Here is a 15,875-nt window from a genome sequence, read left to right on the forward strand (position 1 = left end):
TCCTACACATAATACTCACTGCCATGCACTCCGTACCCCTCTCCCTGCATATACTATCCACTGCCCTGCACTCTGTACCCCTCTCCCTTAACTTACTACCCATCGCCATACTCTTCGTACTCCTTTCCTGCACATACTACTCCCTGCCATACACTCCGTACCCCTCTCCCTGCACATACCACCCAACGTCATACACTCTGTACCCCTCTCCCTTCACATACATACTACCCACTGCCATACACTCCGTACCCCTCTCCATGCACATACTACCCATCGTCATACACTCTGTACCCCTCTCCCTGCACATACTACCCATCATCATACAGTCTGTACCCCTCTCCCTGCACATACTACCCATCGTCATACACTCCATACCACTCTCCCTGCACATACCACCCATCGTCATACACTCTGTACCCCTCTGCCTTCAGATACATACTACTCACTGCCATACACTCCGTACCCCTCTCCCTGCACATACTACCCATTGTCATACACTCTGTACTCCTCTCCCTGCACATACCACCCATCGTCATATACTCTGTACCCCTCTCCCTTCACATACATACTACCCACTGCCATACACTCCGTACCCCTCTCCATGCACATACTACCCATCGTCATACACTCTGTACCCCTCTCCCTGCACATACTACCCATCGTCATACACTCTGTACCCCTCTCCCTGCACATACTACCCATCGTCATACACTCCGTACCCCTCTCCTTGCACATACTATCCACCACCATACACTCCGTATCCCTCTCCCTGCGCATACTACCCACCACACTCTGTACCCCTCTCCCTGCACATTCTACTCATGTCCATACACTCCATACCCCTCTCCTTGCATATACTACCCATCACCATACACTTTGCACTCCTCTCCCTGTACATTCTACCCACCACCATACACCCTGTACCCCTCCTGCACATGCTACCCACCACCATACACTCCACACTCCTCTCCCTGCACATACTACTAACTGCCATCCTCTCTGTACCCCTCCCTGCACATACTACTCACCACTATACACTCTGTTTCCCCTCCCTGCACATACTATCACTGGCATACACTCTGTACTCCTCTCCTGCACATACAACCCACCGCCGTACACGCTACACTGTACATTCTCTATTTAACATTATCACATTCTGCGCTATGTAAGTCATATCAGATTCTATTTAACCATACTCTCTTTAAGCTGTGCCCAATATTTAGTGCAATTTAAACCATGGCCACGTTTTATCACGTCTCGCCTCGTGCTATTTTTGTTAATGCCTAGGGCCCACATTTGATCATGCACATGGGCCCACTGATTTCATGATATGCTCCTGTAAATGTTACACCCTAAACACGGGTGTAACATGTCCAGAAAGGTGAATTTATCCTTTAAGTGAGGCAGAGTCAATGCTGAGACTAAATGGAACTATTCAAGTAGGCTGCGTCTAATGAAGAAATAAATGTTTTATCAGATTGTGTACTGCATTAACTGTGAGTTATATGTGATAACTTAAATGTTAAAGTGTTATTGTTGTTTCCCACAGGAAGACAAATTCTTAGACAAATGTTTCCGCGCCATGGAGGTAGACTCACTGAATTCGTCCCATGCAGTGTCCACACCTGTAGTGAACACTGAACAGATACATGAGATGTTTGATGAGGTTTCCTATGATAAGGTAATAAATGATCAGTTACCTATGACTTGTTACAGGTGTGTCATTATTTCATCTAGAACCATTATGTTGTGCTAACTTGACTTTGAACCCCGGTTCACACCGGTGTGATTTGTCATGGGACTTGACAGATCAAAGTTGCACGACAAGTTGCACCCTATTGCCAGCTATAGAACTGTTCAAATTGGTGCAACTCCAATATGCACCGACTTTGAAAAAGGTTCCTGCACTATTTTTTGTGATTTCATGTGCTACTTGCATTGACATGAAGTCACACAGATGTCAGCATGCTGCACATTGAATGACCAATCTGTTTACAAGTCTATACTATAAAAGTTAAATAACAGTCTGTAAATTGCACCAATTTGTAATTATAAACTACATGATGGAACAGCACTTCCAATTGTAATTCTCCCTTCTTTACAGATGTTGTCAACTCTCTTTTGGAGATAGATATTTGAATTATAATTAATCAGTTAATGCTATTAATAGGAGATCATACAGTTCTGCAATGGCCAGCCAGTGCAGATTGGATAGCTGACAACTGCCTATTTGGATTTCAGGTAGATCCGTCCAGAAGAGTAGAACATAAAACTCATGCAGCTTATATAAGGACATCAGGAAAAGTCCTATGTTATAAGAGAGCTAGTTGTTTTACCTTGTCTTCTTTGTGTCCCAAAACTGATGATTGATTGACAAGAAAGTTGTTATTACATTTGTGTCTATTTGTGTTTCAATATAAATGATATCTTGGTATAATAATATTTTTCAGGGTGCTTGTATCTTGAATATGCTGCAGGACTACATTGGTGCTGAAAGTTTTGAAACTGGGATCATAAATTACCTACGACGTTTCAGTTATCGCAATGCCCAAAATAAAGACTTATGGGACAGTATGACTGATGTAAGTTCACTAGATTTTCTCTTGAATTCCATTCTAAACTAAAATGGTCCCAAACAAATCTTTGGCTGCCAGACATTGAACACATCATGACAATCAAATATTGAAAACATGCTTATGGTTGCAACATCTTAAATGAAAGAATCGGCCCCTCTAGTAAATGAAAAGATGATCTAGTAGCCATAGACCCACAGGGAGCCATAATGGTACCTATTCATTTCCCCTTACAACAGCAATAAAGAAAAGAAAATGATTCTCAAATATAATAAATTATTAGAAAGCACAAAAAAATGTACATATATGTACAATTAAGCAAATAGGAAACACAGACAGGGTATTCCTGCACATGTTTGCAGAATAATTATTATTATTATTTGGATTATACAGGATTTATATTGTGATAACAGTTTGTGCAGCAATTTAAAATATAAAGGGAGACAATACGATTACAACATAGTTCAATACAGAAGGAATAGGAGGGCCCTACTCGTGGAGCTTACAATCTAAAGTGACATCACTGATAGGGGGACTTTTTTTTTTCAGCGACACCTCCGACTTAGCTGCATTTTCCTCCTTCCAGTGACACTACTGACTTAGGAACATTTTTCCTTCTAGTGAAACCACTAACTGGTGGTACTGTTTTATTGCATGCTACACGCATTTTGGTGTGTACTGCCATTGGCCCTGTCCCCTTCCCCTTGGGGTGCCTGATAGGCGACAGGTTGTGGGGTGGTTGGGTGTTGGTGGGGGTATATAGTGTAAATATAGCCCAATATCATAGAGCCATTTATTCATATATAGCTGTTTCAGGCTTCTTGCCATCATCAGTGCAGTGTATGGAAAGCATGGCTTCTATGCACTAGGGCTTGGGACCTGTATGAGAACACTGTATCAAGGAATATATAAAATTGAAACATTTCCATGTGAATGCTATTGTAAAATGGTTCAGCTACTGTACAACACTGTGGTGAACTTGTAGTATCTTTACTGTACAGGGAGAAGTATTACTTGTGCAGATAATTGATATTACCAGACTCTTTATTAACATTTCATGGTTGGTTAAACTGGCTTATGTGTGCGGTCTGTGTTATAATTGTCAGATTTGCCCTTCGGAAGGAACAGCCAGTGGGAATAAGGAAGAAATTGGATTCTGCAAGAAGAAAAACCAAAAATCTGTAAGTTTAGCATTTTGTAATCTTGTCAGTCTGTACATGTATATGTTCAGTATATGTGTAATGTGTTATTTTCTCCCGTGCTCTATTAAAAAAAATACATGACAGACTGCCTCATCACAGACCCCTCCCCATCACTGACTGACCCATCACAAACCAACCTATCACAGACCCCCCACCCTCATCTCAGACGGCCCATCACAGACTGTCCTATCACAGAACCCCCTACCCATCACATACCGTCCCATCACAGACCCCCTTATCACAGACCATCTCATCACAGACCGTCCCATCACAGATCATCCCATCATGGATCCCCCACACCCATCACAGACCATCCCATTACAGATCGTCCCATCACAGAATGTCCAGTCACAGACCGCCCCCTCACAGACCGCCCCCTCACAGACTGCCCCCTCACAGACTGCCCCCTCACAGACTGCCCCCTCACAGACTGCCCCCTCACAGACTGCCCCCTCACAGACCGCCCCCTCACAGACTGTCTCCTGGAATCTCCTCCATGCTCTTGAGACTGTACTGGGAGACACAGCAAACCTTCTGCCAATGGCATGTATTGCTGTGCCTCGCTGGAGGAGTTGGACTGCCTGTGCAACCTCTGTAGGGTCCAGGTATTGTCTCATGCTACCAGTAGTGACACTGACCCTAGCCAAATGCAAAACTAGTGAAAAACAGTCAGAAAAGATGAGCAGGGAAAAAAATGTCAGTGGCCTCCATCTGTAAAACCATTCTTGTTTTGGGGGTTATTTCATTGTTGCCCATCTAGTGCACCTGTTGTTAATTTCATTAACACCAAAGCAGCTGAAACTGATTTACAACCCCCTCTGCTACTTAACTAACCAGATCAATATCCCAGGAGTTTAATTGATTTGATGCTATATTCTGATTAAAAAGTGTTGCTTTTATTTTTTTTTAGCAGTGTACTTTATTTTGGGCGCATTGACCTGCATTTTACAATACAGTGCACATTAAAATATACACTGGGGCAAAAATCATATTTAGTACATCTCTGCAATGCATGCTACATTTAGCAGTGATCTATCGCCATAAAAACACTGCAAGTACAGAAAATCATTTGTTGCTAAATCCAGCGGGCTTCTATCTTCCTGTTTGGATTGACAACACAGTGCTTTTGCAAAACTGAAATCCCAACAAATGTTGTCAGCCCTGCCTAATATCTCCTCTGCTGAATTACAGAATGTCACCAATCCCCAACCCTATCTGTTACTCTCCACGTGCATACATTGATTTCTTTTCCAGCAAAAGCAAGAGCATGCCCAAATACTTTAGATAGGGAAAGGGTTCTGGGGTTGCCTGTATCTCTGAGAACGAAGCTCCCAGCAGCTGTAAAAGTTTACAAGCCTAGTGATTAGGTCATAAAGAGTAATACAATCTGTTTCTAGGTATAGGAACAAAGTAAAGGGAAAAATAATGCTGGCACATGTTTTAGAAGAGGGGAAAGAGGAAAGTTTGGGGATAAAGTTGGGTAATGCCTGGATATACACTTTAATGTATGTCAATGCAACACGCATATCTGGAGTGAACATGGTCTTATTTGTTATGATGCTAAATGTAATTACAACTGTAATCAGGTCCCATGATGAGGATATGTTAAAACTGAGCTCATGTTTAACTTTAAATAGTTCATTTGGACCAAGCTGGTTCAACATTCTCCAAAGACATGCTGGTAGGTTATTTGGATCCAGTCTAAATTTGTCCCTAGTATGTGTATGTATGAATGTGAGTTAGGGACCTTAGATTGTACACCCCTTGAGGGTTAGGGACTGATGTGAATGTACTATATATATATATATGTAAAGCGCTGTGTAAATTGATGGCGCTATATAAGTACCTGAAATAAATAAATAACATGCTATTTACTCAACAGTTGCAGCGGCTGTGTGTGCTTTCTGAACAGTATCTAGCCTCAGCTCCATACAATATACAGCGCTGTGCTGTGGTAGTGTGGTGGGAGCTTCCTGCCCTGCTCCTGGGACAAATCTGAGTCTATTAATGAATTTAAAGCTTCCTCTGCTTGGCTAAGGCAGAGAGGCCGGCTGATGATTTCAAACTCTGCCCCAGCCATTCAAAGGAAGCATTCTGTCTGAATCAATTTTGTTCTGGGAGAGGGACAGGAAGTTCTCATCCAACTGCCAGAACATAGCACCGTACACTGTATGTAGCTGAAGCTGCATACAGCTTATACAGCACGCTCAGCTGCTGCAACTGTTAGTGGAGTAAATAGTTTGTTTGGACCAGCTTGGTCCAAACAAATTATTTAAAGTTAAATGAAACATGGAGATTAGCTTTAATAAACATCACCCCCTTTGAGAACCATCAACACTTGGTACGACTGGTGGCTTTCATCGCTGTTTGTTACTGACCGCTCCAGTTCTCGCTGACAATTGGGAACCAGTCTGCAAATGGCCCTGCTGATTCCACTGCAGCCTGAAGATAGCATTGTCCCTCTGTTTAATACTGTAATTATCAGGTACAATTAAAGTATTAACAAAAAGCTATCTGATAATTAAAATATAGCTTATAGTAAAAACAAAGCAGGGTTTTTATTTAAACAGAGTACCAAATAAAAGCCATATATGTTTTTAAAAATATATAAAAATTGTTTAAATAATTAGTCTGCACAGGATTTTTTCCATCTTTTTTTTTACCATCAAAATCAAGACTCTAAGAGATGGCTCTTCCCGAATAGGTTATCTTTAAGCATTATTCAAACTGCACATTTTTTAGGGGTATATTTGGAGACATGGCTGCTGATGATTGAATAATTTCAGAATGTATGAACATTTAACCCAGCTGTAAAAACAGTAACCAGGATATATCAGCTGCCCCATGTTTTCAGAAACTCTAAATATTGCCTGTAGTGACTAATGAGAGCCTTCATTTCATGTTCAAAGGCTGAAATAATAACACATGGAATCTGGTTGCCACGAGCAATACAGAGACTTGAAATGTGTTACTTCACATGCTGGAGGGTTGTGTCATTCACCTTAGCAGTCATTCAAGCTTTTATTTGTGAAAGTTTCCAACCTTCGAACAGGCTTTTTTATTGCAGGACATACCTGTGGCAAACAGATGCAAACAATATTTATTTATGTGCTCCACTACCCTTTTTACTGGTGTGTCTTGGAAGACACAAGTCAATGCCCAACCACAGGAGAGGAGTAAGTGTAGGATCAGCATTCCTACATGCAACACCAAAAATTTCTATTTTAATCAGTATTCAAAATGTGGTCTGTTATGGCATGTGCATACATGTGTGTGTATGTATATTTGTACAACGCCAATTCCATAAAATATGCCGTGTAATATCTACATAAAAAACAATACACATGAGGGAATGATACGTTTTATTTTGTCTCAGTTTGATTATTTTGTGAATGTTTTCTACCATTATTTGCGATATGTTGCCACTTAAGTATCTGCCCTCCGCTCCTCACAGGACCTCCTACTCTCTAGCTCCCTGGTCTCCTCCTCCCACCCCCGATTGCAGGACTTCTCTAGGACTTCCCCCATCCTCTCGAACTCCCTACCCCAATCCAGCAGACTGTCACCTACCTTCCTCACCTTCAGGCGCACCCTGAAAACCCTCCTCTTCAGGGAAGCCTACCCCAACCTCACCTAACACCTGACCTCACCTAACAACTAACCTCCTCCACTCCTCCCACCACTCCATGCCCCACAGCCATCTCTTCCTGTACCACCTTCCCCTCCCTCCTAGATTGTAAGCTCGAAAGAGCAGGGCCCTCGAACCCCTCGTGTATCGTATTGTTACTGTCTTGTCTCATGTTCTGTCCCCCTTGCTACTGTACAGCGCTGAGCATACCCTTTGGCGCTATATAAATACTGTATAATAATAATAATCTGTCAAGGTTCTAGTAATCTTATGTGCTACCTTTAATACAAATTATTATGGAAAAAAAAAACAATGCAATGATTTGCAAATCTTATAAACTAAAAGTTTAGATCAGTGGCATGACTGTGTATAAAAAAAGGCTTCTTAGAGTGCCAGAGGGGGAGATTTACTAAAACTGGTGCACTCAGAATCTGGTGCAGCTGTGCATAGTAACCAGTCAGCTTCTAACTTCATCTTGTTCAATGAAGCTTTGACAATAAAACCTGGAAGCTGATTGGTTTCTATGCAGAGCTGCACCAGATTCTGTGTAAATTTCTCTCCTACAAGTAAAGATTGGCAGAGGTTCACCATTCTGTGAAAAGCTGCGTCTATAAATTGTTGAACAATTTCAGAATAATAGTTTGCCGTTCCATCCAAAAATGCAAGGTAAAGCTCTATCATGCACAGAAGAAGCCATATCTGAACGTGATCCAGAAATTCCACCATCTTCTCTGGGTGAAAGCTTATTTATAATGGTCTGTTGCAAAGTGGAGAACTGTTCTGTGGTTAGATGAATCAAAATTCAACATTTTTTTTGCCAACCATGGGCTGCAGGCTGCAACTATAGAGGAAGGGACCTTCCAGCTTATTGTCCGCATTCAGTTCAAGCCTGCATCTCTGTTGGTAAGGGGGTGCATTAGTGTATATCAAACAGGGGATTCTACACCATAAGACAATTGCAAACTGTTCTTCCAGCTATTCCTTGTTAGTACCATTTACTTTTCCAGCTTTTTGTTGCCCTGTTCCAACATTTTTGAGACGTGTTGCTGCCACTGATTGCAAAATTACCTTATTGTTTTCTTAAAATGGTCCTTTTTCTCAGTTTAAACATTTGATATGTTTTCTATGTTCTATGGGTTATATGGGTTTTTTTTGGAGATTTGCAAACCATTGCATTCTGTTTATGTAGATTTTACACAATGTCCCAACTTTTTGGGAATTGGGGTTCTATACAGTGGGGCAAAAATGTATTTAGTCAGCCACCAATTGTGCAAGTTCTCCCACTTAAAAAGATGAGAGAGGCCTGTAATTGGCATCATAGGTAGACCTCAACTATGACAGACAAAATGAGAAAAAAAATCCAGACAATCACATTGGCTGATTTGGAAACAATTTATTTGCAAATTATGGTGAAAAATAAGTATTTGGTCAACATCAAAAGTTCATCTCAATACTTTGTTATATATCCTTTGTTGGCAATGACAGAGGTCAAACGTTTCTTGTAAGTCTTCACAAGGTTGGCACACACTGTTGCTGGTATGTTGGCCCATTCCTCCATGCAGATCTCCTCTAGAGCAGTGATGTTTTGGGGCTGTCGCTGGGCAACATGGACTTTCAACTCCCTCCAAAGGTTTTCTATGGGGTTGAGATCTGGAGACTGGCTAGGCCACTCCAGGACCTTGAAATGCTTCTTACGAAGCCACTCCTTTGTTGCCCGGGCGGTATGTTTGGGATCATTGTCATGTTGGAAGACCCAGCCACGTTTCATCTTCAATGCCCTTGCTGATGGAAGGAGGTTTGCACTCACAATCTCACGATACATGGCCCCATTCATTCTGTCCTGTACATGGATCAGTCGTCTTGGTCCCTTTGTGGAGAAACAGCCCCAAAGCATGATGTTGCCACCCCCATGCTTCACAGTAGGTATGGTGTTCTTTGGATGCAACTCAGCATTCTCTCTCCTCCAAACACGACGAGTTGTGTTTCTACCAAACAGTTCTATTTTGGTTTCATCTGACCATATGACATTCTCCCAATCCTCTTCTGGATCATCCAAATGCTCTCTAGCAAACTTCAGACGGGCCCGGACATGTACTGGCTTAAGCAGGGGGAGACGTCTGGCACTGCAGGATCTGAGTCCCTGGCGGCGTAGTGTGTTACTGATGGTAGCCTTTGTTACGTTGGTCCCGGCTCTCTGCAGGTCATTCACTAGGTCCCCCCGTGTGGTCCTGGGATTTTTGCTCACCGTTCTTGTGATCATTTTGACCCCACGGGGTGAGATCTTGCGTTGAGCCCCAGATCGAGGGAGATTATCAGTGGTCTTGTATGTCTTCCATTTTCTAATTATTGCTCCCACAGTTGATTTGTTCACACCAAGCTGCTTGCCTATTGCAGATTCAGTCTTCCCAGCCTGGTGCAGGTCTACAATTTTGTTTCTGGTGTCCTTCAACAGCTGTTTGGTCTTCATCATAGTGGAGTTTAGAGTGTGACTGTTTGAACTTGTTATCAGTATAAAAGACACCTGTCCACAACCTCAAACAGGTGCCATTGATACAGGTAATGAGTGCAGGACAGAGGAGCCTCTTAAAGAAGAAGGTACAGGTCTGTGAGAGCCAGAAATCTTGCTTGTTTGTAGGTGACCAAATACTTATTTTCCACCATAATTTGCAAATAAATTCTTTCCAAATCAGCCAATGTGATTGTCTGGATTTTTTTTCTCATTTTGTCTCTCATAGCTGAGGTCTACCTATGATGCCAATTACAGGCCTCTCTCATCTTTTTAAGTGGGAGAACTTGCACAATTGGTGGCTGACTAAATACTTTTTTGCCCCACTGTATATACTTGGTGAGCTTGTGCCTCAGAGCACTTTCATTGAAGACAGACTTCCCAAGCTGGGACTTTTTACTGTGGAAGCCACTTTTCCCTGGTAAAGTCAAATTATTAAACTGGCAACACAATATAATCTGGACTGTTCAGATCACTTTTAGACTTTCCAGTATCTATATAGTGCACAGTCTACTTGATATACAGATAGAAGTTGTTCATGTAGGCCCTTGCACTGCATAGCTGTTGGTAGCTCTAAAAGACATTCTTCATATATTGGCATGTATTGTACTGTCAGATTGTTATTTCTATGGCTAGTGGAAGTTTACTTCAATCTCTGTTGGCTGGATTTCCTCAGCTTCTGTTGTTGGGGCACACTGGTAGAAAAAACATGGAAGTTTGTTTTCACTGGATATCCCCCTAATTCTGTATTTATGTTCCAGCACTGGACAGAGGACAGTATCATTGATGTAAGGGCAATGATGAACACATGGACTCTCCAGAAAGGTTTCCCATTGGTTACTGTCACAGTGAAAGGAAAGCGGGTCTATCTACAACAGGAACATTATCAGAAAGGTGCCAAAGACCCAGAATCTGCTGAGTAAGTTAAACACTCACACTGGAACCTGTTCATAATGTAAGCACAGCCATGGCATTGTGCTTACAGTCATATCAGTCACAGGAGGAAACAAAATCTGTGAAGTTTTCCATAGCAACCAATTAAATGTTTGCTTAAAGTGTTATTAAACCCACAACCGTAAAATCAGTCTGTATATGCAGTAAAGCATGCTTGTTATACTCACTGTGGAACCTCAGGGGTTAATCCTCTGCATTGTGTAAAATACTGTTTGATCCTGATTTCTCTGATCCTCCCCTTCTTTTAGTCCCCCCTCTTATCTCCTGATAAGACATATCATGTGGAGTCGCTCTGCACATGCTCAGTTTGGTGTGTATTGCTAGAGAGTATTTTTTTTCTTGGGAGAGTGCATGTGATCAGCACAGGGCCAATCAGCATTGTCCAGACAGAGGTCAGGAGTTGTGCATCCTCCTAGAGCGAAATGAAAATTCCTCCTACATGCTTTAACCAGTGCTGGGCTGGACACTGATAGAAGTCACAAGACTGCTCTAACTGCTGATGAGAAAAGGTATTCAGTTTGTATTTACTAAAATAATTGCACTTCCATGTTCTGTGTACTGTGGGAGACCAGATATAGTGAATGCAGGGTCCTGGGTTTAGTAACACTTTACATTTTCTTTGCATACTTTAGTGGAAGGACAGATGTAACCTGACTGTGTAACACCTTCACTCTACTTTGCCAGTTGTTTTTATAGTCATACTCAGTGCCTTGAGATATTACAATGAATTGTGTTCTGAAAACTGAAATGTAGACCAGGCATGTACCAGAATCTAAATCTGTGTACTGAGAAATCTGCCAGATTTACTGATAAACCTTCTCCTGTGTACCACCAACCTACACTGCTATCACTTGCTGCAATCCCATTTATATGTTGGGCCCCTTGGCAACATAACAGACATTTCCAGTCTATGGGTTAACCTCAGCGTCTCTGCATGACTGCCTCTGCTGTCAGTAAAGTGAGTATATTCTCTAAGGATTCATTTCTGCACTTGATTTCTGCTAATAACAACTACAGGGAGGTGAGGTACAACCAGTGCTTCATATTCAATACAGTTTGTTGTTTAATTGACAATATGTACTATTTCCAATCTTAGTGTAACAAATGTTCAGTATTATTTTGTTATCTTAGGTTGTTGTGGCATATTCCATTGACATACTTGACTAGTAAAACAAGCAAAGTTCAAAGATTTCTTCTAAAAAGCAAGACAGGTGAGTTTCAAATTTGAAGAAATTATGGTGTTGTTAAAATGATGTAAAAGTTATATTTTCTATTTCTTTTTACTAACTTTGGAATATTGATATTATTGAAAAAAGAGAAGTTGTCAAATACAACCAGCCAGGATATATCTAGTGTAGTAATGAACCAATACTATCCCAGCCATGTTGAACTGACCAAAGAACATGGACTCATCAGCACAAACATGAGATGTCTGGGTTTGATTTTGGCCGGAATATTGTCTTGTACAGTCTTAAGGGATGCCAAGTTTTTGTTGAAATCTAGCTTTAGCTGAGGTGATAGATGGGTGGCTGTACTGCAGCTTTTAACCTAAAATACATCTGTTTCCAAAAGGCATCAGTATCATTATATAGTTGTTATACAGTCATTTTTCATTTGAAGGTTTTTAAGGCATTTTAAATTCTCTGGCTTATTGTAAAGCAGAACCCTAGGGAAAAATAATAAAATAATAATAAAAAGATAAAAAGCAACATTTTCTGTAATATTCAATCAATATCAACCCATACTCCAGACAAAGCTATCCCTCACAGTATTTCTTTTCTGCCACTTAGTCTGATGGGCAGCATTATTCAACCCAATTTCACGGAGTTCAGGCTGCCATAGACCTGACCCAGTGCGGATGAGAGAGGGAAATGTGGGGAGCGCTGGAACACAGTCCTGGGCAACACCGGAATGCAATCACAGGATGTGTGGGATCAGATGAAGCAAAGCACAAATTAGGACAAAGTAGTTAAAGCATATTATAGGGGACACTGGTAAAAGAATATTCCAACAAGACAATTAGTTCATAATTCATACATAAAAGTCTATATGAAAGTCCATAAGGGCTGTAAGGTAGATAGCTGCCAGCTGTGAGAGATGAGGCTTCTCTGTGGAAATGGATACAAATGGAAAAAACAGCAGCGCTAATCTGAGTGTAGTATTTAAACAGCTTGGTTTAATCAATGCAATAAAAGACTTACAAGAAATGAATTAGAACTCGCCATGAATACAAATAGCTTCTCAGACTAAGTACACCTTGAGTACTGTGAGCATAGAGGTCTGCAGATCATTCGGCCACACTGGTGGCGTCCAGGACTCCAAGAGATCCGAAGCCGACAACCGTGATGTCACTGGAAGCTGAATTCGGGAGCAGGATCTCTGATTGGCGTGTGTTCAGAGCATGCACACTCCTTCCTCAGACCCTAAGATTAGCCATTTTGAGTGTGGCTTATAAGGGCAACTCAGGCGGGCGGACTACACAGACCACCTGGTCTGCACATAAATATAAGTTTTCATATAAAAGATGATGTCACAAAAGGTATTTTCAAAAAATAAATTTTCATAAAAAAGGACGATTTCATTAAAAAGGGGGAAAGGGCTGTTTGTGTGACAGACCATAAGGGTCCTTTTCCCATCAGCAGTTAGAGCAGTCTTGTGACTTCTATCAGTGTCCAGCTGAGCATTGGTTAATCTTGTAGGAGGAGTTTTTGTTCTCCTCTGACTGTCCTGTGAGGCTGCATGACCCCTGACCCTCTGTCTGGACAATGCTGATTGGTCCTGTGCTCAACATCTTATGGCCTGAGGAAGGAGTGCGCATGCTCCAAACGCACGCTAATCAGTGATCCTGCTTCCCACTTCCAGTGACGTCATGGCTGTCGGCTTCAGATCTCTTGGAATCCTGGACACCACCAGTGCGGCCAAACGATCTGTGGACCTCCACGCTTACAGTACCCAAGGCGGCCTTAGTCTGAGAAGCCATTTGTATTCATTGCAAGTTATAATTCATTTCTTGTGAGTCTTTTTATTGCATTGATTAAACCAAGCTGTTTAAATACTACACTCAGATTAGCGCTGCTGTTTTTCCATTTATAGACCTGACCCAACCTGTGACTGGACATTGAAAGGAAAAGCAGTACAGTGATTATCTCTCTGTCACTCGGGTTTTTCTCTGCTCCCTTGTCAACATGGTTCTTGTCAGCACATGGATTGGTTGACTTCTTGTACTGCTTCTTCCTATTACACTAGAGCATTGTTGTGCAGAGTCTTCAGGAGACTGATACTAGATCAAATTCAGATGCTTACAATACTTGCATTAATAAAAAAAAAAAACAACAAATCTCTGTATGTACTAATGACTACAGAGCTGCATCCATTTGTGTCTTTTATATCTGCCTGTGTTTTAGCATGTTTTACTTACAGGTTCTCTTTAAAGCTGGTTTCCTAGCTGTCGTGCTGACCCAGCTTGCCTCAACACTTTGCACCTCAATTCATTTTACATGTTGAACAATCCATTAGGAATATCCAAATATTTCCTAGTGCACTGGGAGAAAATAGACTCCATGGCAGAGGATGGCATATCTAAATCTGACATTTTCCCAGTCTAGCACCAACAGATAATTTAACACAGAAGTGATAACCCATACCTAGAATATTATGGTGTTTGTCATGCAGGTTGTATTTTTTTTTAAGTTATCATGAAATATTGAGTTTATACATTACATGCTGCATAGCCCATAGGAGGACATACCAGATGCACTCAGTGACCAGGCCGGTGCCAGAGTTATACAAACTATATTAAATAACAAATTAAAAAATTGGCATCACCAAGAGTTTTTTCTTTTTTGGAACCACTTTTATTGTCCTTATAGTTGCAATTTTAAACACATAGCTGTGTGTATTGGGAATGGGAATTGCCATTGACACTCTTGTGTTGTTCAGTCGTGTTCCCATGTTGCAATGCCTAAATACAGCATGCTGTACAGTATATAATATTGTCACAGATAAGATGTAAAGCTGAGTTGTTACCTTGTAGCCCTACAAACATGTAGACTACTTCTACAGTACCTTGTTATGAACTGTTACCTGCAGTCCTATTGACTGATGGTCTGTTCTCACCCGACTCTCTTGTTTTTGGTTTGGCAGCCTTGGGTGTTGCTCAAGTCCACCTGTTGTCCGCAAATCTGTGACAGATATATGAGCGGGGCAAGGTAAATCTTGCCCTCAAGTTGGATTGGTTTATGATGGCCCCACTTTAAATATTATATACAAATTCTAGCTAGTGGGGTCCTGTCATTAGGGAAAAGATAGAGACCAGTGTTCTCATTTATTATCCAACAACCATAATCGAAGTCCATTAGCTAAAGACAATGTAATGAAAGTAGCTATTATAATTCTACAGTGAACTATACATTCCTTTTAATGAACTGGATTGCATTTGCTTTGTAGATGTGCTGTTCTTGGAAGAAGAGGCAGAGTGGATAAAATTCAATGTAGGAATGAATGGCTACTATATTGTTCATTATGAAGGTGATGGATGGGATGCGTTGATAAAACTCTTGCAGGAAAACCATACAGCTTTGAGCAGCAATGACCGTGCCAGCCTAATCAACAATGCTTTCCAGCTTGTCAGGTAAATGACAGTCTAGACGCTCATATGCATCCAGTTATAAAAAGTGATTATGCTGGTTAAAATTTGTTTGATTAAATTGTACAATGTACAATACTAGCTGATACCCATTTCTGATTCCTGCTGATTTGATGGTTGATTCATTTCATGTATGTGATGTCTGTGCAGACATTTCCTCTGTAGTGTGCATGCATGGACAAGACAAAGATGAGCCTGTGTCATGGTTTTAATGAGCCGAAGGACCTGATTTTAATAGGGGCTTCTTAGAAAATGATGAATATTTTTGTTAGCGGGCCCATTGCAGGACTTTAAAACAAACTATTGCACTACAAACCTAGTATCATCAAGAAAAATAACTTAAAAGCCTAATCTGAAAAGGTATAGC

General features: G+C 41.2%; 1 protein-coding gene across 4 annotated transcripts in view; it reads left to right on the forward strand.

Moving 5' to 3' along the window:
* Window positions 1–15,875, forward strand: part of ERAP1 (endoplasmic reticulum aminopeptidase 1) — an 84,909-nt gene that overhangs the window by 56,268 nt on the left and 12,766 nt on the right. For all 4 annotated transcript variants that reach the window (XM_089679124.1, XM_089679127.1, XM_089679125.1 and 1 more), the window contains 6 exons: window positions 1,550–1,681; window positions 2,451–2,582; window positions 3,680–3,754; window positions 10,671–10,828; window positions 11,995–12,074; window positions 15,310–15,493. In XM_089679124.1, the coding sequence (XP_089535250.1) occupies window positions 1,550–1,681; window positions 2,451–2,582; window positions 3,680–3,754; window positions 10,671–10,828; window positions 11,995–12,074; window positions 15,310–15,493 (761 nt within the window). The remainder of the gene's footprint in view (window positions 1–1,549; window positions 1,682–2,450; window positions 2,583–3,679; window positions 3,755–10,670; window positions 10,829–11,994; window positions 12,075–15,309; window positions 15,494–15,875) is intronic.

The sequence above is a fragment of the Staurois parvus genome, unplaced genomic scaffold, assembly GCF_062004578.1.
Source record: "Staurois parvus isolate SC_StPar_1 unplaced genomic scaffold, SC_StPar_1.0 ptg000218l, whole genome shotgun sequence".
NCBI classification, from domain to species: Eukaryota; Metazoa; Chordata; class Amphibia; order Anura; family Ranidae; genus Staurois; species Staurois parvus.